The sequence below is a fragment of the Cenococcum geophilum genome (genome assembly GCF_001692895.1).
Source record: "Cenococcum geophilum 1.58 unplaced genomic scaffold K441scaffold_37, whole genome shotgun sequence".
Classification (NCBI taxonomy): domain Eukaryota; kingdom Fungi; phylum Ascomycota; class Dothideomycetes; order Gloniales; family Gloniaceae; genus Cenococcum; species Cenococcum geophilum.
In genome coordinates, this window is record NW_027137595.1 from 271,986 (window position 1) to 292,997 (window position 21,012).

Sequence of the window (21,012 nt, forward strand, 5' to 3'; positions counted from 1 at the left end):
CTTTACCTTCTTTTTTAGTAAGCTTATAGATTAGAAAGAACCTTAGACTTATTCCTAGTTCTAATTCTATCTTATAGTCCTATATTATATATTCTAATAGCTTTTTACTTTCTAGTAACCATAGTTTTTTACCATACTTATGGTATCTCTTTAGTATATAACTTAGTCCTTTTTCTATTTCTTCGTAAGTTGCTCCTACTTAGTACTATACCAACTTAGCTTATTATTACGTCTTATAGCGTTAAGTATCTCTAATATTAACCTAACCTATAATCCAATTAATCCTTAGATTATATTCCTATAACTAAGGCATACCTAATACTGCCTCGTCCCGTCCCAATAGTAGGATATTAAAAGACATCTTAATTTATCTCCCTTTAATAGTTATCTAAATAGGTCCTATTTTAAGATTAATAATCCCTCCTCTATAGGTTATTAGATCCCCTAAAATCGTAATTAATAGGTAAGATTACTCCTTTTATCTATAAGGTAGTCCTATTCTCTTAACTACTACTAGTAAGATATAGTTTTACGTTACTTTACTATCTATTAGCGCTTTAAACTGCTAATCTTGCCAATTAATTTATAAATTTAGGTATTATCCTTAAATTCCTTTAAGGGTCTAAGGCTCTACTACTGGCTCCCTTTAGTCCTATAGGCCTCTACTTTTCCTAACTATTAGCTACTTAATCTTAGTGCACTTAGCTCGCTCTTTAGCCAATGCCTAGTTCGCTTTTTATCTTTAATATACTATAGATACGTGTTTTCTAGGCATTCCCACTACTATCATCCGTCTAAGCATTCTTCTGTAAGGAATCTTCCTAGTTAAAGTACTACACTTCCTTCCTCTTAGGCCTCTGCTGGATGCCATCTATATATATATTTGGCATTCCTATACTATTACTTGTCCGTTATTTAGTACATTCTTATAGGGTATTTCCAATTCTTTTCCTTCGGATTCTTATATATTTCGTATATATCGTCCACGTACGCAATCTATAATAACGTATAGTATGCTAGGTGCTTTAGGTTAACTCTTAGCTCGTCTTTATCCCTAAGTTTAAACCTTTATCATACTAATCTAAACGTTGCGACTTTATTCGCAGGTACTAAAATGCGCCTCTCGCTTCTCTAGTCCTCTAAACGTTCCTCTAAATCCTTTAATGTTATAATTAAGGCTCCTTTAATATGCGTTATAGCCTTTTTTATAATCGGGTGGTCCTAGATAACTTTTTTATCTAACTATATATAGAAATCTTCCTACTTATTATTATGCCTTTGCCTATATTACCTTTAGTACAGCTATTAGAGTATATACGGTCTATCCGTAAGGAAGTATCTTTTTATTACTATATTATAATAGCCTTTTATGTGTTATTCTTTAAACCTAATTAAAATCCCTAGATCCTCTTCATTTTCTAGTTTAATAAGCCACTTAGCTCTTAGTGTGCCTGCTCTTAGCCTATTAGTAATCCTTTATACTAGTACTCTATCCTTTATATATCCCAATATACTAGATCTCTTATCTAGTTTCTATTCTTACCATACGATAATTCTTTGCCTAAATTCTTCTATAGTTTCTTTTAGTTTGCGCCTTACGCTCTAATCTTTAAAGTTATCTTACTTCTTAATCCTAGTATTAAACTTTTAATCTTTAGGCTAAACACCGCGTTCCCCTAGTAAGTCTTCTAGGTCTATATATCTGTCTCCTAGTTTAACTACTATTTATATTACAGATTCTCTAATCTATAAAGAAGCTCCTTACCTCTTACCTATAGGTGTCCTTATTTATACTCTAAAATTTTAGTCCCTTAGATTCTTTAATCCTAAGCTTACTTCTAACTTAAGCTTAGCTCCCGCCTTAGTCTAACTAAGCGTCCGTAGTGTTCTTATCTCGTCTTAAGAGTCTTAAATCTCACTCATCTTATCTTAAGAGTCTTGTGTCTATGGGAAACTTTATCCCAAGCTCATTTATATATTTCTAAACTAAGCTACTGCCCTACTCTATTGGTTTTTGTCCGTTATAGGTCCTAGGGTATGCCTTATCTTATCTTAAGAATCTTAGTCGTCTTTTATCTTGTCTTAAGAATCTTAAGCCTTTAGCCTTTTACCTTTATTAAGTGCCAAAATAGTTCACTATCCTACTTCTCTTACGTCTTACGAAGCGATAGACACTATATCTAGTAGGGTTTCGATCCCTACTAATATTCCCTATTCTATAGTGGAATTATCCTCTACTTCTAGTATAATATCTCTAAGGTCTACTCGCTCCTAGTAAGCGGCCCTTATTACTTTATCGTCACGGAATATTTTACCTAGGTTAAATTTATCGTCCTTAATATCTAATCTACGAACTAGTTTATTAGTTCCTCTATATCCTATAAGTGCTAGCTCTTATAGCCAATAGCTTACGCTATACTTAGCGTCCTTATAAATTCGGCATGCGTTATTATAACAAAACACAAAACTTCTAATTAAACATTCTTTTATTCCTCGCAGTATATTATTGTCCCTCTGTACATATATATCGTCTACTAGTCTCATACCTTTTACTATATAGTAACTCTGCCCACTTCTACAGTCTCTAATATAATAACCCTATTTTCCGCAATTTATATAAGCTCCCTCTTTAAACCATTTCTCTTACTATAGAGTCCGCCTAAATGTCTTCTACTATTAAGATCCCTAATTTGGCCTTTGCTCCTTAGACCTTTAATTACTTAACCCTTATCCTCTAGGTTTCCATAGTTTGCTCTATCTCTTATAGGCTTCTTTAGTACCACTTAGGTCTATTAGCTCTACGCCATACTATATTTTCTAACTTAGCTTTTATTATTGTATACTCTGCGCCTTATATAACTATAGGACTCTATCCTATCCTCTCTTAGCCTATTCCCTTTAGTAGATCTAATTATTAATCTTAATCGCCTAATCTATTAGTTCCCTTAGAGTATCCGCATCTTCTATTAGAATAATTACGTCCTAGACTTTAGCCTTAAGTCCTTGTTTATACTATACCATAAGCGCCTTATTATTCCACTCTACTTATATTGCTAGCGTCTAGAACTATATCGTATACTTAATTACTAAAGTTCATTGCATAAGGTTCTAGAGTTTTCTTTCCGCTATAATTATTTCTTCTGAGTCTCTAAACATTTATATAAGTCATTCTATAAATCCTTCCTAACTTAAGAACATAAATTGCATATCTTAGTTAGTGGTTATTATTCCATTTACCTATATCTCCGTAAGGTAAGGTTTAAACTACTTAAGTGCTTTTCCTAATAAGAATAGTCCTATATAGGCTATCCGATCCACGGGTATAGGTAACTTTACTCCCTCCTATAAGACCTTAAAGTTCATTTACATAAGAAATCCTTTAAGCTTTAACCTCTCTCCTATAAATCTCTCAATTAATAGTAGCTTAATTTTTACTGCTTTTATCCCATTAAGTCTTTCTTCCAATACTATATTATTAGCTGTTAGCTAGTTAACTACCTCCTATAGCTATCTAACCGTCACAGGTTGCTATAAGTTAGTATCTACTATACTAGTATTACCTCCTATCCTTAAAGTAGTTGCTACCGTTAATGGCGTTATAGTGGCTGCTTTTAGTAGCATGTTGTTCGACTTCTTATATTAATACTATAACTAGGTAGTAATTATATAACGGAACCTTATAGCAAGAACTACGATGGGCTCGTTATTGGGCTAGGTGTATAGGAAATATAAGTATAAAAGTTAACAACGTAATAATAACTGGTGGAGTGGTTGCCTAATAGATTAACTCTAATTATATTCTAAGAATCACTATAAAGAAGGAACTATCTAGGTAGGGACTAAGGGTCCTTAAATACATAACTATACTCCTATAAAATCCTTTTTATATATAATATACGTCTTATACATAAGGTACGTAAGTTCCTCTTATTCCTCTTATTTAATACGTAGCACATTATATAACCTTAGTTACCATTCCTCGTTATATAGTTCTACCGGTTCTATCCTAGACCGTACCTAAATTAACTAACTAGCTTCTTCCGTCTCTTCTCTAAGTAGTTATAATATTATACTTAAAGCGTCCGTAACATCTATAGTTCTACTTTATTAAGAACCAGATACTCTTTGCATCCCGCTACTGTTATTACGTTACTATATACCCTAAGGACCTTAGCGTCCTAACATTAGTACTATATTAACTTAGTTTATTATTACATTTTGCGGCGTTAAGTATCCCTAATATTAACCTAACCTATAATCTAATCAATCTTTAGATTATATTCCTGTAATTAAGGCATCCCTAATACTGCCTTATCCTATCCTAATAGTAGGATATTAAAAGATATCTTAATTCGTCTTCCTTTAATGGTTATTTAAATAGGTCCTATTTTAAGGTTAATAATCCTTTCTTTATAGGCTATTAGATCTTCTAAAATTGTAACTAATAGGTAAGGTTACTCCTTCTATCTATAAGGTAAACCTATTCTCTTAACTACTACTAGTAAAATATAGTTTCTCGTTACTCCACTATCTATTAGCGCTTTAAACTATTAATTTTACTATTTAACTTATAAATTTAGGTGTTGTCCTTAAATTCCTTTAAGGGTCTAAGGCTTTACTACTGGCTCCCTTTAGTCCTATAGGTCTCTACTTTTCCTAACTATTAGCTGTATCGGGAAAATATTCGCAGGATAAGATTTAAGTAGACTTTGGTTTTCGCGTTTCGCGTAATTGACATATAATTTAACTAACTTAATACGCAATTAACTAACTTAACACGTAATTAACCAACTTAATATGTAATTTAATTAACTCAACACGTAGTTGACCTACTTAACATGCAATTTAACTAACTTAATACGCAGTTAACCTACTTAATATGCAATTTAATTAACTTAATACGTAGTTAACCTACTTAATATATAATTTAACTAACTTAATACGCAGTTGACCTACTTAATATACAATTTAACTAACTTAATACGCAGTTAACCTACTTAATATATAATTTAACCTAATTTAATACGCAGTTAACCTACTTAATATACAAATTTAACTAACTTAACACGCAATTAACCTACTTAACATATAATTTAACTAGCTTAATATATAGTTAAACCTACTTAATAACTTTAAAAGCTAACTGTATATTTCTTAACGTGCGATTAAGGTAAAGTTATATACTATATATTTAACTATTACTATTATATATAATCCTATATAATCTTATATAATCTTATATAATCTTATATAATCTTATACATCTTATAGTCTTATTACTTAGAGGCTCTGCACGAGGCTCTACACGAAGCTCTACGTATAGAGGCTCTGCACGAAGCTCTGCGCATAGAGGCTCTGTATAAGCTCTGCACGAAGCTTCGCATAAGGCTCTTCACGAGGCTCTACACGAAGCTCTGCGTACAGAGGCTCTGCACGAAGCTCTGCACGAAGCTCTGCACGAAGCTCTGCACGAAGCTCTGCACGAAGCTCTGCACGAAGCTCTGCATGGCCGAAGCTCTGCACGAAGCTCTGCACGAAGCTCTGGCACGAAGCTCTGCACGAGGCTCTGCACGAGGCTCTGCGCGAAGCTCTGCGCGAAGCTCTGCGTACAGAGGCTCTGCACGAGGCTCTGCGAGAAGCTCTGCGTACAGAGGCTCTGCACGAGGCTCTGCGCGAAGCTCTGCGTACAGAGGCTCTACACGAAGCTCTGCATCGGGTCCCGCGCTATATTTCCGATAGCCTCTACACGTGCCTCTACCCTATGTACCACCTTATTTTTTACCCTTCCTTCCTTCTTTATATCCTCCCTAACTAGCTGAGAGGCACCAGAACGGCAAGCCAGCAGAGGACCGTTGATTAGAACTAGCGACCGTCGCCAGAACCAGATGACACCGTTACCAGAACCAGACGACCATCGCCAGGCCAGACGACCGGTCGCCAGAACCAGACGACCGTCGCCAGCCAGACGACCGTTACCAGAACCAGACGACCGTTGCCAGAGCCAGACGACCGTTGCCAGAGCCAGACGACCGTCGCCAGCCCCAGACGACCGTTACCCAGAACCAGACGACCGTTGCCAGAGCCAGACGACCGTCGCAGAACCAGACGACCGTTGCCAGCGCCAGACGACAACGTCTCCCCAAGAACCAGAGACGACGATTGAGCGAGAAGGCTAGAACGACAGTAGCCAAGAGACCAGACGATAGGGTCCTAGATTAGACCAGCGCCAGACGTACAGTAATATAGCTAAGCAACACAGACAAGTACCGTCGCACAGCCAGACGACCTAAGAGGTTACGTAGAAACCCAGAACCAGACGACCGTTGCCAGAGCCAGACGACCGTCGCCAGAACCAGACGACCGTTGCCAGAGCCAGACGACCGTCGCCAGAACCAGACGACCGTTGCCAGCCAGACGACCGTTACCAGAACCAGACGACCGTTGCCAGAGCCAGACGACCGTCGCCAGAGCCAGACGACAACGACTAGCCAGCCAACACTATAAACGATTCGATCGATTGATCGAATTAAGGTAGCACAGACAGGTAGGCACAAACAGGTAGATGCTAATGGGTAGGTAGATGTAGACAAGTAGGCAGATGCAGATAGGTAAGTAGATATAAATAAGCAGGCAGATGCAGATAGGTAAGTAAATGCAGATAGGTAAGCAGATGTAGATAGGTAGGTAGATGCTAATAGGTAGGTAGATGTAAATAGGTAGGTAAATATAGATAAGTAGATGTAGATAGGTAGGTAGATGCAAATAGGTAAGTAGATATAGATAGGTAAGCAGATATAAATAGGTAGGTAGATGCTAACGGGTAGGTAAATATAGATAGGTAGGTAGATATAGATAGGTAGGCAAATGCAGACAGGTAGATGTAGATAGGTAGGCGATATAAATAGGTAAGTAGATGCAGATAGGTAGGTAATATAGGCAGGTAGGTAAGTTAATAGGTACAGTAGATAGGTAGAAGAGAACCATTGCTATATTATATTAAATTATCTAAAATAATAATATTTATTTTGCTAGCCTTATAAATAGCTTTAAAATAGCTTTTATTTATTTAAAATATGCTATTAGTATAAAAGAGGTAAATATAATTATAGTTGCCAAATGCGCAGATTACTGGTAGGTTGCGCGCAGGCTGCGCGTAGGCTGCGTGTCAAAAAAACACGACATAGGCTAGTCGGTCGAGTTGCCAAATGACCTCAACTGCGCGCCAATTGCGTCAACCACCAACCATTGAGGCCATTGAAAGGGTACTATATTTTGCCGATGTGCTTAATCCTTATATACTTAGCTTGCTCTTTAGCTAATACCTAGTTCGCTTTTTATCTTCTATATACTATAAACACATATTCTCTAGGTATTTCCACCACTATTATCTATCTAAGTATTCTTCCGTAAGAAATCTTCCTAGTTAAAGTATTAGACTTCCTTTCTCTTAGACTTCTATTAAATGCTATCTGTATATATATTTGGCATTTCTATACTATTACTTCTCTATTATCCAGTATATCCTTATAGGGTATTTCTATTTTTTTTTCCTTTGGATTTTTATGCATTTTATATATATTATCCACGTATATAATCTATAATAGCGTATAGTATACTAGGTGCTTTGGGTTAACTCTTAACTTATCTTTATTTTTAAGTTTAAACCTTTACTATACTAATCTAAACGTTGCAACTTTATTCGCAGGTACTAAGATACGTCTCTTACTTCTTTAGTCCTCTAATCGTTCCTTTAGATCCTTTAACGTTATAATTAAGGCTCCTTTAATATAACTTATCGCCTTTTCTATAATTAGGTGGTCCTAAATAACTTTTTTTTATCTAACTATATATAGAAATCTTCCTACTTATTATTGTGTCGCTATCTATACTACTTTTAATATAGCTACTAGAGTATATATAGCTTGTCCATAAGGAAGTATCTTCTTATTACTATATCGTAATAGCCTTTTATATATCGTTTTTTAAACCTAGTAGGAATTTCTAAATTCTCTTCGTTTTCTAATTTGGTAAGCTATTTAGCTCTTAGTATGCCTACCCTAGGCCTATTAGTAATTCTTCGTACTAGTACTCTATCCCTTATACGTCCTAATATACTAGATCTCTTATCTAGTTTCTATTTTTACTATACGATAATTCTTTATTTAAATTCTTCTATAGTTTCTTTTAGTTTCTATCTTATAGACTAATTCTTAAAATCATCTTACTTCTTAATCTTAGTATTAACTTTTTAATCTTTAGGCCAAATACTACGTTCTCCTAGTAAGTCTTCTGGGTCTATATATCTGTCTCCTAGTTTAGTCGCTATTTACGCTGCAGATTCTCTAATCTATAAAAAAGCCTCTTACCTCTTATTTGTAGGTGTCCTTATTTATACTCCAAATTCTTAGTCTTTTAAATTCTTTAATCCTAAGCTTGCTTCTATCTTAAGCTTTACTCTAGCCTTAGTCTAACTAGGCTTACTTAGTATTCTTATCTTGTCTTAAGAGTCTTAAATCTTACTTATCTTGTCTTAAGAGTCTTATATTCTTAGGAAACTTCGTCCTAAGCTCATTTATATATTACTAAACTAAGCTATTACTCTACTCTATCGGTTATCGTCCGTTATAGGTCCTTAAGCTTACCTTATCTCGTTTTAAGAATCTTAGTCGTCTTACATCTCGTCTTAAGAGTCTTAAGCTTTTAGCCTTTTACCTTTATTAAGTGCCGAAGTAGCTCGCTGTTTTACTTCTCTTGCGTCTTGCGAAGCAATAGATATTGTATTTAGTAGGGTCTTAATCCCTACTAATGTTCCCTATTCTATAGTGGAATTATCCTCTACCTCTAGTATAATATCTTTAATAGCTACGCGTTCCTAGTAAACCGCCTATATTGCCTTATTATTATAGAATATTTCACCTATATTAAATTTATTATCCTTAATATCCGATTTACAAACTAGTTTATTAGTTTCTTTATATTCTGCTAAATATAGCTCTTATAGCTAATAGCTTGCGCCGTACTTAGCGTCCTTATAAATTTAGCATGCGTTATTATAATAAAACGCGAAACTTATAATTAAACATTCTTTTATTCCTCGCAGTATATTATCGTCCCTTTATACGTATATATCGTCTACTAGTCTCGTCCCTTTTACTATATAATAACTCTATCTACTTCTACAGTCTCTAATATAATAACCCTGTTTTTTATAATTTATATAAGCTCCTTTTTTAAACCATTTTTCTTATTATAGAGTCCGCTTAAACGTCTTCTACTACTAAGATCCCTAGTTCGGCCTCTACTCCTTAAACCATTAATCACTTAATCCTTATCCTCTAGGTTTCTATAGTTGTTTACTCTATCTCTTATAGGCTTCTTTAGTACTACTTAGGTCTATTAGCTCTACGCCGTACTATAGTTTTTAACTTAGCTTTAGTTATTATATACTTTACGCCTTATACGATTATAGAACTCTATCCTAGCCTCTCTTAGCCTTTTTTCTTTAGTAGATCTAATTACTAATCTTAATTGCTTAATCTATTAGTTCCCTTAGGGTATCCATATCTTCTATTAGAATAATTACATCCTAGACTTTAGCCTTAAGTCCTTATTTATATTATGCCATAAGTACCCTATTATTCTACTCTACTTACGTCGCTAACGTCTGGAACTACGTTATGTATTTAATTGCTAAGGTTTATTACGTAATATCTTAGAGTTTTCTTTCCGCTATAGTTACTGCCTCTAGGTCTCTAAATATTTATATAAGTTATTCTATAAATCTATTCTAGCTTAAGAATATAAACCGTACCTCTTAGTTTATAGTCGTTATTCTATTTGCCTAAATTTCCATAAGGTAAGGCTTAAACTATTTAAGTGCTCTTCCTATTAAGAACAATCCTACATACGCTATTTAATCTATAGGTATTGCCAGCTTTACTCCTTCTTGCGTAACCTTAAAGTATATTTACGTAAGGAATTCTTTAAGCTTTAACTTCTCTCCTAAGAATCTTTTAATTAATAATAACTTAACCTTTGCTGCGCCTATCCCGTTAATCTTATTTTCTAATATTACATTATTTTCTATTAACTAGTTAACTATTTCTTGTAGTTGCCTAACCGTTATAGGTTGCTGTAAGTTAGTGTCTACTATACTAGTATTATTACCTAACCTTAAAGTAGTTGCCGCCGTTAATGGCGTTATAGTGGCATGTTGTTTAACTTACTATATTTAATACTATAACTGGGTAGTAATTATATAACGGAACCTTATAGTAGGAACTACGATGGGCTTATTAATAGGCTAGGTGTATAGGAAATATAAAGATAATAGTTAATAACGTAATAATAACTGGTAGAGTAGTTGCCTAATAGATTAACTCTAATTATATTCTAAGAATTACTATAAGGAAGGAACTATCTAGGTAGGGACTAAGGGTCCTTAAATACACAACCGTACTCCTATAAAATCCTTCTTATACGTAATATACGTGTGCTCTGTCTACTCTATTGCGGATTACGCAGATCCTATAGATTATATAGATTATATTATATGACCTTAGTTACTATTCTTCGTTATATAGCTCTATCGGCTCTATCCTGGACCGTGCTTGGATTAACTAACTAGCTTCTTCCAACTCTTCCCCAAGTAGTCGTAATATCGTACTTAAAGCGTCCGTAATAGCTTACTAGATTAGCTTTATAAACGGCTTTAAGCGGGTAAAAAAGCTTTAAAATAGTTATATATATGACTTCTAATAAGATACTAAGAGGTTCTCTATTAAAACCTTCGTTTATAGCCCCCTAGGGGCTTATTTTAGTGCTGTATAAGTTTAATAGGGTGCTTATATAATAGCGGCGCGCAACTTAAAACGCGAATATCTTTATTAACCTACAGCCGATTTTTACCATTCTGGTGCAAGTAGAAAGCGCTCAGCAGGCTCTACGTATAGCGCTTAATGGGTGTTAAGAGAGCAGTGTCGCTGGCGATCAAAAATCGACTGTGGATATGGGGTAACATCCACAGTCGCTGAACGCACGGGCCTCCTCGCCCGCGTAATCGTGACTCAGCCGCTGATTCAGCCATAACAAATGTTACTGTGGATATGGGGTAATCTATGAAGAAAAAGAGACTATATATACATGAGGTAGGTGGCAAAGGCTGACGTCGACACTACGTCATTGCAACCTGATCGACAGGCCAATACCGCATAAGCCTGTGGCTGAGGGCGATAAGGTTGGATTCAGCAAGTTGTAGAAACTACACAAATGCCTTCGCAGAGTCCTATATCCCAGAGACGACATTTTAGTGGAATATGAGTCTATCCCAGTTGGTCCAGCGGATCAGGGGGAAGGGGGGGTCAGACAATCAGTTTCCCAGGGCAACCGTAAGATGCCCTAGTCATCGGAATATCAATCTAATCTGTTTCTGGGTCGTCTGATGAAGATAATTAGAGACCTGAGGAAGAAGAGTACGGACTTTTTACGTTACAAGAGAGGCCTCCCCGACAAAATGGCGTTGTCGAGTGCGTAATTTCTCATTTGTACATTATATTCGATCCCGTTGTTAAATCTCTTAGTATTGTTGCCATTCACGGGCTCGGTGGCCACGCATACAATACGTGGACAGATAGGGAGAAGCTATGGCTACGTGATTTCCTACCTTCTCAGATACCAAACGCTCGGATAATGTCATATGGCTACAATTCTGCGGTCGCCTTCAGCAAATCTGTAGCTGGAATCGAAGAATTCGCCGAAGATCTCCTTAACAGATTAGATAATGAGCGGGCGACAGCGGAAGTAAGCATGATAGATCAAGTGAGTAGTTTAAATGGCTGACCGAGCACAGGAAAGGGCACGGCCTATCATTTTCATATGCCACAGCCTTGGGGGAATATTAGTGAAGAAGGTTTAATGGAAATTTCCTATAGCACTCCTCCGCTAACAGTGTGCAGGCGTTGATATTGGCACATGAGCGCTCCTCTTTCTACAGTGCCTTGCTTCAACGGATCTGGGGGCTGGTGTTCATGGGGACTCCGCATCGCGGTTCTGATGTTGCCTTTTGGACAGATTTTCTCGCTCGCGCGCTCCACGTCGCCCAATTTGGAGCAGGTACCAATAAGAACCTTGTATCCTCTCTGAAGAAAGATTCAAGGCTGCTTTCGGATATATCAGATCAGTTTGTTGAGCGTAGTGCAAACCTGCAAATAAGGACCTTTTATGAGATGGAAAAGCTGGATTATATGAATATCCTGGTATGTTGGTACAACCATCACGTAACAGATCAGTATATGCTAAGCTGTCTTTCAGATCGTGGACAAAACTTCAGCATCCCTGAACCTTTCTAACGAAAAACGAATCCCAATTCAAGCAAATCATCGAACGATGTGTAGATTTTCGAGTGCTGATAGTCAAAAATACCGTCCTGTATGGAAGGCTATTGAAGAGTTAGCGGAGTCTGCGAGATCTGGTGTGACAACTAACTCAGCTTTTGGTATGTGGAGGCTCAACTTACATTTCAGGGTTCAAACAAGATCGCTGAAATATTTTAGCTCTCTCCGAATTGCAGATAGAGGCATTGCAGTGCCTCCGCAAGTCTGACTACGAAGACTACAAAGAATCCATTGCATCTCGTGCCGAGGGAACATGCACCTGGTTCTTACAGCACGAAAAATATCTCTCGTGGCTGAAGGAAGAGAATTCCGCCTTCCTTTGGCTCTCAGCAGACCCAGGATGCGGAAAGACTGTTCTGTCTTCATTTCTAGTGGACGAGCTAAAAAGCGATAGATCGCAAGCCACATTCCCTGCAACTATTTGTTACTTCTTTTGCGATGATAAAATCGAATCCCAAAAGGACGGAGCAGCTGTCCTTTGTGGACTTACACATCAACTGCTCTGTGCAAATCCTTCTCTCATTCACCACGCAACACAGCATTTCAAAATAAAAGGTTCACGTTTCGCCAATGAGATAAGGACTTTGTGGGACATCCTGGATGCCGCCAGCGCAGACTCAGAAGCCGGGAATATCGTCTGTATTATTGATGCTATAGACGAGTGCGAAGAATTTTCAAGATCTCTCCTAATCAAATGGTTTATGGAGTACTTCACCAAATCGCCTGGACAACGTCGAAATTTCATGAAGGCGATCATGACCAGTCGTGGATACCAGTCAATCGAAATTGCTTTCCTGAAAGGTATCATGGTCGGTGAAAGACACCAGTCTATTGAAAGCGCTTCTCATTTTGCATCACAAGTCAGGTTGATGGCAGAAGACTTGACCGAAAGCATTAATTCTGACGTGGGGCTGGTAGTTAAAAAGAGGTTAAGAGATGTCCAGGCTATCACAAGTTGTTCAGAGGAGACAAGACTCAAGATTGAAGGCAGACTTACAGAAAACGCCGACCGCACATTTTTATGGGTATCACTCGTTCTTGATCTGCTGGAGAATAGCACTGAAGCGTCAGCGGATGCTTTTGACAGGATAACGACTTCCCTGCCCAGAAAATTAGATGAGATTTATGAGAAGATCCTTCAAGACATGCCAGAACAAGAGCAAGCGAAAAAAGCCCTCACCTTGCTCGTCACGGCGCTCAGGCCACTTACTCTCGAGGAGCTTAACATCGCACTGCATCTTCGGGAAACTGATAGATCGATAGAGGATTTAAAATCCCGTCTTGAACCTGCTATGGGTCGGAAGATTAAAGGCCTTTGTGGCCCATTTATAAGAGTAATTGACTCAAGAGTGCACCTGGTACATCAAACGGCGAAAGAATTTTTGGTCAAGCCGTATAATAATGCTACACCTCTGAAGAACTCCTGGAAACATTGCCTAGAACCTGCGAAATCAAACTTTGTCCTCGCCAGAATCTGTATCTGGTACCTCTCATTTGACATTTTTGAGCAGCAGCCTCTGGCATTCGACGCTCAAACCCAGGCGGAACGGGACCATCAAGTCGAAAATTACGTGAAAAATCATGACTTCCTAGATTATGCAGTTAAATACTGGGGGAACCACTTTCGACGGTCTGAGTCCTATGGAGAACAGGGCCTATTAAAGCCGGTCTTGGAGCTTTGTGATTCACGATCTGGACGCTTTACAACTTGGTTTCAAGTGTTCTGGACGACTATCTCTCAATTGCCGTCGTTTCCCCAGAATCTTACGACTCTGATGCTGGCGTCGTACTTTGGGCATAAGAGTATAGTCCAGCTGCTTCTAAAGGAAGGCGTTGATATTAATGCCATGGATTCCATGAGATGGACCGCCCTGCACTGGGCCGTCTGGGAAGGTAATGGAATCATCTGGGAAGGGCATGAGGCTGTCCAAGCGCTGCTAGAAGCTGGCGCTGAGGTCGAAATACAGGACACAGATGGAATGACTGCACTGCACTGGGCAGCTTACGATGGACAAGAAGCTATAGTCCGGCTCTTGTTGGAAGCTGGCGCCCGCATCAAGACCAAGAGTTCTTCAGGGTTGATAGCATCAGGCTTTGCAAGAATTTACGGATATGAAGATGTCGTGAGATTGTTGGAGGAGAAGGAAGACGATACCGATGCAAAAGAGAACTCGCACGATGTATCTAAGGAGGGTTTGATGGATTTTAAACATGGAAGTGATTAAAAATATTTTGGCTGCAGCGCCTTTATTTAGTGGTACTATTTCTTTAACCTTCGAATGAACCCCTCGGTTTTAATATAAAATTATACTTGACATGATATCTTCAAAAAAAAAAAGGCTAGTCGTGAGAACACCGTTGGAGGTTGAATGCGTAACCAGAGGCGCGCGGCAGCCATAACATTCGGCGAGCAAGGCAATAAATTCAATGGATGTAGGCTTCGTAGCACCTCATATAACCCGGAGAGGTTGCGCTGATGTAGAAGTGATACTGGGAAGTTGATGAAATCATTTGTGGCTTGGAGGCTTAAGAAGGAGCAAGGTTTGTTGGAGTGGACTGGGCAGGAGTATCAAGCTTCGGCTGGACAAGCACGTATGGAGAAGTGTGCCAATGACTGAGATCCTCAATTCTAATTCGCAGTCTTCTCGTGTCAGTATTCTTTAGTAAGTCTGCTCTATCCTCGGCAGAGACAGTTACGTGTATTAATATCAACAGCTCTCTTACTTAGCCCCGTAAATATCATACACAGAATTCTTCCCCGCAACTTTTGCTAGCATTAAATCAAATAGCACTACTCACTACGGCTGACTGTCTATTCCGACCATCTAAAACGGAAACCCCTCCATCAAACTCTCCGGCCTTCGAAGCGTACTCTTAAACAGTGTCTCCTCCACCCCTGAGCCCCAAAACGCCACCTTCCTAGTCAACATGGCATTCAGCACACCCCTATCCGCCAGCCTCTCCACAAGGTTAAAAAGCACATAATCGCACATCGCCACCGCCTGGATCTGCGCCGTCAACGGATACAGCTCCGCGGCTGGAGAAATATTCCGCCTGCCTGATCGGCACCATGATCTCGGGTCGGAGTTATCTCATAAATCAGACGCTCGCCTGTAATTTTCCGAACGGTCATCCAAGCTGATGTAAGCGTTATGTAAGCGGCTTGTGATTGGATGATCGTCTGGAATCGCGATAAGATAAACGAGGTAATTTAGAATATCAAGGTGATTAGTCAGTGAAAGTTACGGTATTAAATTTCGACCCCACGCCGAAAGTTATGGGCAAGCTCACCAGGTAAATCTTTCGCTGCCCAGCACCACGCGATAAAATACCTTTCGGACATTGGAGATGCTTCAGTAATACCACCATGGCGCCTCCTCGCGATCGTAACCCCGAGCGACTCGATGACCTCCGTCTTCGTTCCCGACAGGAGTATCTCGCGAAGCGTGAGGCTGAACAACTCGCCCTTCTCCGTAAACAGGTCGCCGATGAAGCAGAGGAGGAGCGCAATAACCCTGATCTGAGCCGGGCGGAGCTCCAAGAGTTTGCGAGAAATCGAGAAACGCTCCGACTTGCTGAAGAACGGCTTGCAATCGATGACCACCTCGAAGGATACCTCGTACCAGACGCGGATTATAGCAATAAGGCAGAGGTTCTCAACAAGCGACACAAGGAGGAGAGATATATCACTGAACATGAGGAGTGGGAGAATGAGCAAACCACACGAGCGAAGGCTCAAATAGCAAGGCCAGTACGGGAGGACGACTACGAGTACGTTTTTGACGATAGCCAGGGCATAAATTTCATTTCGGATGCCACCACACATCTTGACCCGGAGAAGCAGATGCTCCAGCGGATGCTGGATGCTGCGGAGAAGAAGGCTGCCACGATTGATGATACAAGAAAGAGTTTGCCTATGTACCAGTTTCGAGAACAGATACTTGCTGCCGTTGCTGAACACCAAGTTTTGATCGTAGTTGGAGAGACTGGTAGTGGCAAAACCACTCAACTGCCGCAGTACCTCCATGAAGCGGGTTATACTAAGGGCGGGCTTAAGATTGGGTGTACACAGCCTCGACGGGTGGCAGCAATGAGTGTAGCAGCCCGTGTGGCGGAAGAAATGGGTGTCAGGTTAGGCCAACAGGTTGGATACGCTATCCGTTTCGAGGACAAAACCAGTGAGAAGACTGTTCTCAAGTACATGACGGACGGCATGCTGCTACGAGAGTTTCTTACAGAGCCAGATCTCAGCAGCTATGCAGCTCTGATGATTGACGAAGCTCACGAGAGAACCTTGCATACAGACATTCTTTTTGGCCTGGTCAAGGATATCGCAAGGTTCAGACCTGACTTGAAACTTCTCATCTCTTCCGCTACCATGGATGCGCAGAAGTTTAGCAAGTACTTCGACGATGCTCCCATTTTCAACATTCCCGGCCGGCGCTACCCAGTTGATATTCATTACACACCTCAGCCTGAAGCTAACTATCTTGCCGCTGCCGTAACTACCATTTTCCAAATCCACCTTTCGCAGCCGCGCGGTGATATTTTAGTCTTTCTTACAGGGCAAGACGAAATTGAAGCTGCGCAGCAAAACCTCGAAGACACAGCGCGGAAACTGGGTTCGAAAGCTTCCGAACTCATCATATGTCCCATTTACGCCAATCTTCCTACAGACCTACAGGCGAAGATTTTTGAGCCTACACCTCCAAAAGCCCGCAAAGTCGTATTGGCCACCAACATCGCCGAAACCTCACTTACAATTGACGGCATTGTTTACGTTATTGACCCGGGCCTCGTCAAAGAGAACATCTATAACCCGCGCACAGGCATGGAATCCCTAGTGGTGACTCCTTGCTCGCGAGCCTCCGCCAACCAACGCGCGGGTCGAGCAGGGCGTGTTGGGCCAGGCAAATGCTTCCGCCTGTACACAAAATGGGCCTTTTACAATGAACTTGACGAAAATACTACCCCAGAAATTCAACGAACGAACCTCAATTCTGTTGTTCTAATGTTGATGTCTTTGGGTATAACGGACCTTATTGACTTCGACTTCATGGATGCTCCTCCTGCTGACACTCTCATCCGCGCGTTGGAACAACTCTACGCACTTGGCGCATTAAACGACAAAGGCGAGCTCACCAAAATAGGGCGCCAAATGGCTGAATTTCCCACAGATCCTATGCTCGCCAAAGCGGTCCTAGCTGCCGACAAATACGGCTGCGTCGAAGAAGTTCTCTCTATCGTCGCCATGCTGAGCGAAGCTTCCGCGCTCTTCTTCCGCCCAAAAGACAAGAAAATCCACGCCGATTCCGCCCGCGCAAGGTTCACAAACCGCGAAGGCGGCGACCATATGACGTTGCTGAACATCTGGAACCAGTGGCTCGATGCAGACTTCAGCCCCATCTGGGCCAAAGAAAACTTCCTGCAGCAGCGCAGCCTGACGCGCGCCCGCGACGTCCGCGACCAACTTGCGAAACTCTGCGACCGCGTCGAAGTGACGCTCTCGTCGTGCGGTATCTCCGACCACGTCTCGATACGCAAGGCTATTACGGCAGGCTTCTTCCCTAACGCTGCGCGACTCCAGCGCGGCGGCGATTCTTATCGCACAGTCAAGAACGGGATGACGGTGTACCTACACCCTAGTTCTGTGCTTATGGAAAGTAGGCCCAAGTGGGTTATTTTCTACGAGTTGGTACTTACGAGTAAAGAGTATATGCGCAGTAATATGCCTCTAGAGCCAGAGTGGCTGGGAGAGGTCGCGCCGCATTATCACAAGCGTGCTGATCTGGACAAGTTGGGGCTAGAGAAGAAAATGCCTAAGGGGCAGGGGAAGGGTGCTGGTTGAGGCGCGGGGGAATGAATCATCAATGAATTTTGGGTTGTCGGAGTCCGAATGTGAAGAAATTCATGAATACTGCCAGCGCGGCTTGCTGGATGTAAACGCTGAGGTGCTTTCAGTGTTTTTAAGAGGGGCTAAAAAAAATCGGTGCTGAATGGCTCGGGGTACCTTTCGGCTCATCTTACCAAAGGCAATGCTTAGAATCTCGAAAGCTCTTAGGCTAATGCATGAGTTGGGTGGATGTAAGGATATGAATGAGTAAGCAATTGTAAACCTCATTTCGAGGATGACAAGTTGACGCGTATATTCTCTCCAGTATACTCCAAAACATATCTGTTTATATTTGTACATAGAGTACCATAGCAGTCACTGCATCTAGGCATGGCATCCTGATGTCTGCAGCCATTCTTGCCCTATTATACCTGATGCATCAAGGTCCTTTCTAATGCATTTGGTAGTGCACATTAGATCCTATGGATTGGAGAAGCACAGACTAACTGAGCATCACAGTGGTCTCAATCATATCGACAGATTACCTTCTCGATTTTCTGAAGATTAGCGGTACTCACGACACAACACAGGGCATTTGAACCTAAGTTGCCTTACTGGCTAAATTCCGAATCAGCCATGTTTGTATCTAAAGCCTTCCTCTCCTCCCGTTCACGAAATCAATGTCAGGCTGCCATGGACATTCTCCCAGCCTATCTTTGTCAAACCTTAACGCAAAACGAACAGCATCCACTTACATTTATACTTTTGAGGAAGAAAGTATATCCAGCAAGACCTCAATGAATATCATCTGCCAACGCTACGAAACAGTTATACTTCAGCTACCCCAGATTCACTCACTACCCGCCATCCGCATCTGTCCTCCTAAAAGGTCAACCTCGATTTCTATAATGCAAATCCACGTCCTCCTCGCAGCCGCCCTCGCCCTTTCGGGCACCGCCTTCGCCTCCCCAACCAAACAACAGGGTGATGCCGCCGCAGTGTCGAGCCGCAACTACTTTGGCAGTAAGAACGCCCCCTACACCACCATGAGGCCCCGCAGTGACGAGGACTGGGACGACATAGCCCAGGTCGTGTGTGCGGACCCGTGCTGCGGCGAGGCGGAGCAAGAGGACGGGGGGAAGGGCGATAATTGTACGTATCCCTTGAACGCTTTCGGCAACTCCAGATACTCGCGCACTTACCTGTCCCTCCCTTCTCGCATCTACACGCGCACAGTCATATATTCGTACAAAAACCCGTGTGTCGTGCTCAGGCTAATCAGCTCGGCTGCCGTAGGCACCTTCACGAATGATCCAGGGGGCCGTGCTAACTGCCTGGAAATGGTGACGTTTCTTGCCGGCGAATCAGGGCTGGACGCACGTGCTGAGAAAGCGTCGGCGGGCACCGGCAAAACCACACCCGGGACCTGACGCGAAGCACCCCGCAAATCGTCAACCTGCCCCGCCGCCTCTCTTCGTGTGGCGAGAAATGCGGCCCTCAGTACGCGTCAGACCAGTGCTGCAACGCCGTTGACGGAGAGGATAACGAGGTCGGATGTACGCAGCCCCCACCCGTGTCCTTTTTCCCTTTTTTCTTCCCTTGCAAAAACGTGGTGGGTGGTAAGGGTTTTTGGAGGAGATTTGGGTTTGATGTTCTGGTTGCTAACGCTCTTCTTACTGCAAGGTGAACTATGACGATCCGGGCAATTGGTGCTACTGCGCTAGCGCGTTCGACGACGGCTCTGCGTAGAGCGCCTGAGTACCGAGCATGCCGGGCTGGGAGTGATAAGTAGTGCTGATGGCGTTTGTGTTTGGTAAGATGAACGTATTACGATAGAGGGCGTTAGTGCAGATGATTGCTCGCGGCTACGCGGAGTCGAAGGACGGCTGGTGAGTGGGGATGGCAAGTCTCTCACTCGTCGTTCCTCGAGCAGGATTTCGCGATAAAGCAGGAAGAAGGAAAAGCGAACTGTAAATGTGCCAAAGTCAAAGTTCTGATGTCCACAAAAAGCAAATTGCCCGTGTTGGAATGAGTCGCCCGTTGTAAATCTTTGTTGCTTGTAGCCGTAGCTATATATCGATTCGAGAGCTGAAGCTTCACGCTTAAGCGAATGCCAAAAAAAAATACGAATAAGAAAATGCTTATGTGATGTACCTGAATATCCTTTGCTCTGGCGGCAGGCACACTGCATCAGCGATCTTGTGCGGTTTTGAGAGGGCCCGCAGGGCTTACGTCTGCGCGGTGCTGGGCGGGGCTCAGGTACCCACTAACGTTTAGTTGTCACTATTCCTTCGCATTATCTGGTAGCAGGCTGCATCTATGTAAGCTCTGGATCTCGCAGAGCTGCTCCACTCGCCCAGCCTCCCGTGCTCTGCTGAGGCTGGCACTGGACTATGCAGGAGCGCGTAAGCAAAGAACCTGCATCCAGACGACGACACGCCGCAGGCCCTGCAGCTGTCTTTGCCCATAGCTTGAGCGCGGGCAGGAGCCGCGATCCCGCGATCCCGCGACGCCGCACCGCCTGCTGTGCTCAGCTAAGCGATTGCTGCGCAAAGCCAAGTAAGCAGTAAGAATGTGCCGTGCGGCCCACATCACATATGCAGATGGCCAGCTCCAATGCAGGTACGTGTGTGTTCGTCCTAAAGCGGGTTGCAGCGGTGATCCCGCTGACATAATCCTATCCCCACCACTACCTCTCAACGGGGGCCCGGTCGCTTACCCGCGTGAGGGGTCCGAGTGGGGAGGGGGCTGAGAGCAGGTGGGTGGAGGGGGAGGGGTGAGAGGGTG

General features: G+C 41.8%; 3 protein-coding genes across 3 annotated transcripts; 2 read left to right on the plus strand and 1 right to left on the minus strand.

Annotated features, from left to right (window-relative positions):
- Positions 1-11,153: 11,153 nt before the first annotated feature.
- K441DRAFT_640956 (uncharacterized protein) lies at positions 11,154-13,777 on the plus strand (the record flags this gene model as incomplete). Its single annotated transcript, XM_067646637.1, has 7 exons — positions 11,154-11,387; positions 11,455-11,799; positions 11,849-11,908; positions 11,955-12,254; positions 12,310-12,493; positions 12,552-13,193; positions 13,254-13,777. Coding segments are annotated over exons 1-7 (2,127 nt in total), but the record flags the coding sequence as incomplete, so codon positions are not given.
- Positions 13,778-18,602: 4,825 nt separating this feature from the next.
- Positions 18,603-19,800, plus strand: K441DRAFT_198414 (uncharacterized protein). Its single transcript, XM_067640468.1, has 3 exons — positions 18,603-18,681; positions 18,745-19,377; positions 19,522-19,800. Exons 2-3 carry the CDS (start codon positions 18,906-18,908, stop codon positions 19,653-19,655), a joined length of 606 nt encoding a protein of 201 aa, XP_067501162.1. The 5' UTR covers positions 18,603-18,681; positions 18,745-18,905; the 3' UTR covers positions 19,656-19,800.
- K441DRAFT_198399 (uncharacterized protein) lies at positions 19,801-20,516 on the minus strand. The gene has a single exon (XM_067640467.1). It carries the CDS (start codon positions 20,414-20,416, stop codon positions 19,946-19,948), a length of 471 nt encoding a protein of 156 aa, XP_067501163.1. The 5' UTR covers positions 20,417-20,516; the 3' UTR covers positions 19,801-19,945.
- Between the last annotated feature and the right edge of the window lie 496 nt (positions 20,517-21,012).

Excerpts from the sequence above, each read along its gene's own strand:
- K441DRAFT_198414 (XM_067640468.1), top strand. The coding sequence starts at position 18,906 with ATGTCAGGCTGCCATGGACATTCTCCCAGCCTATCTTTGTCAAACCTT. Across the intron at positions 19,378-19,521 it reads CGGGGGGAAGGGCGATAATT|GCACCTTCACGAATGATCCA; the intron begins GTACGTATCCCT and ends CGGCTGCCGTAG.
- K441DRAFT_198399 (XM_067640467.1), bottom strand. The coding sequence starts at position 20,416 with ATGCAGTGTGCCTGCCGCCAGAGCAAAGGATATTCAGGTACATCACAT.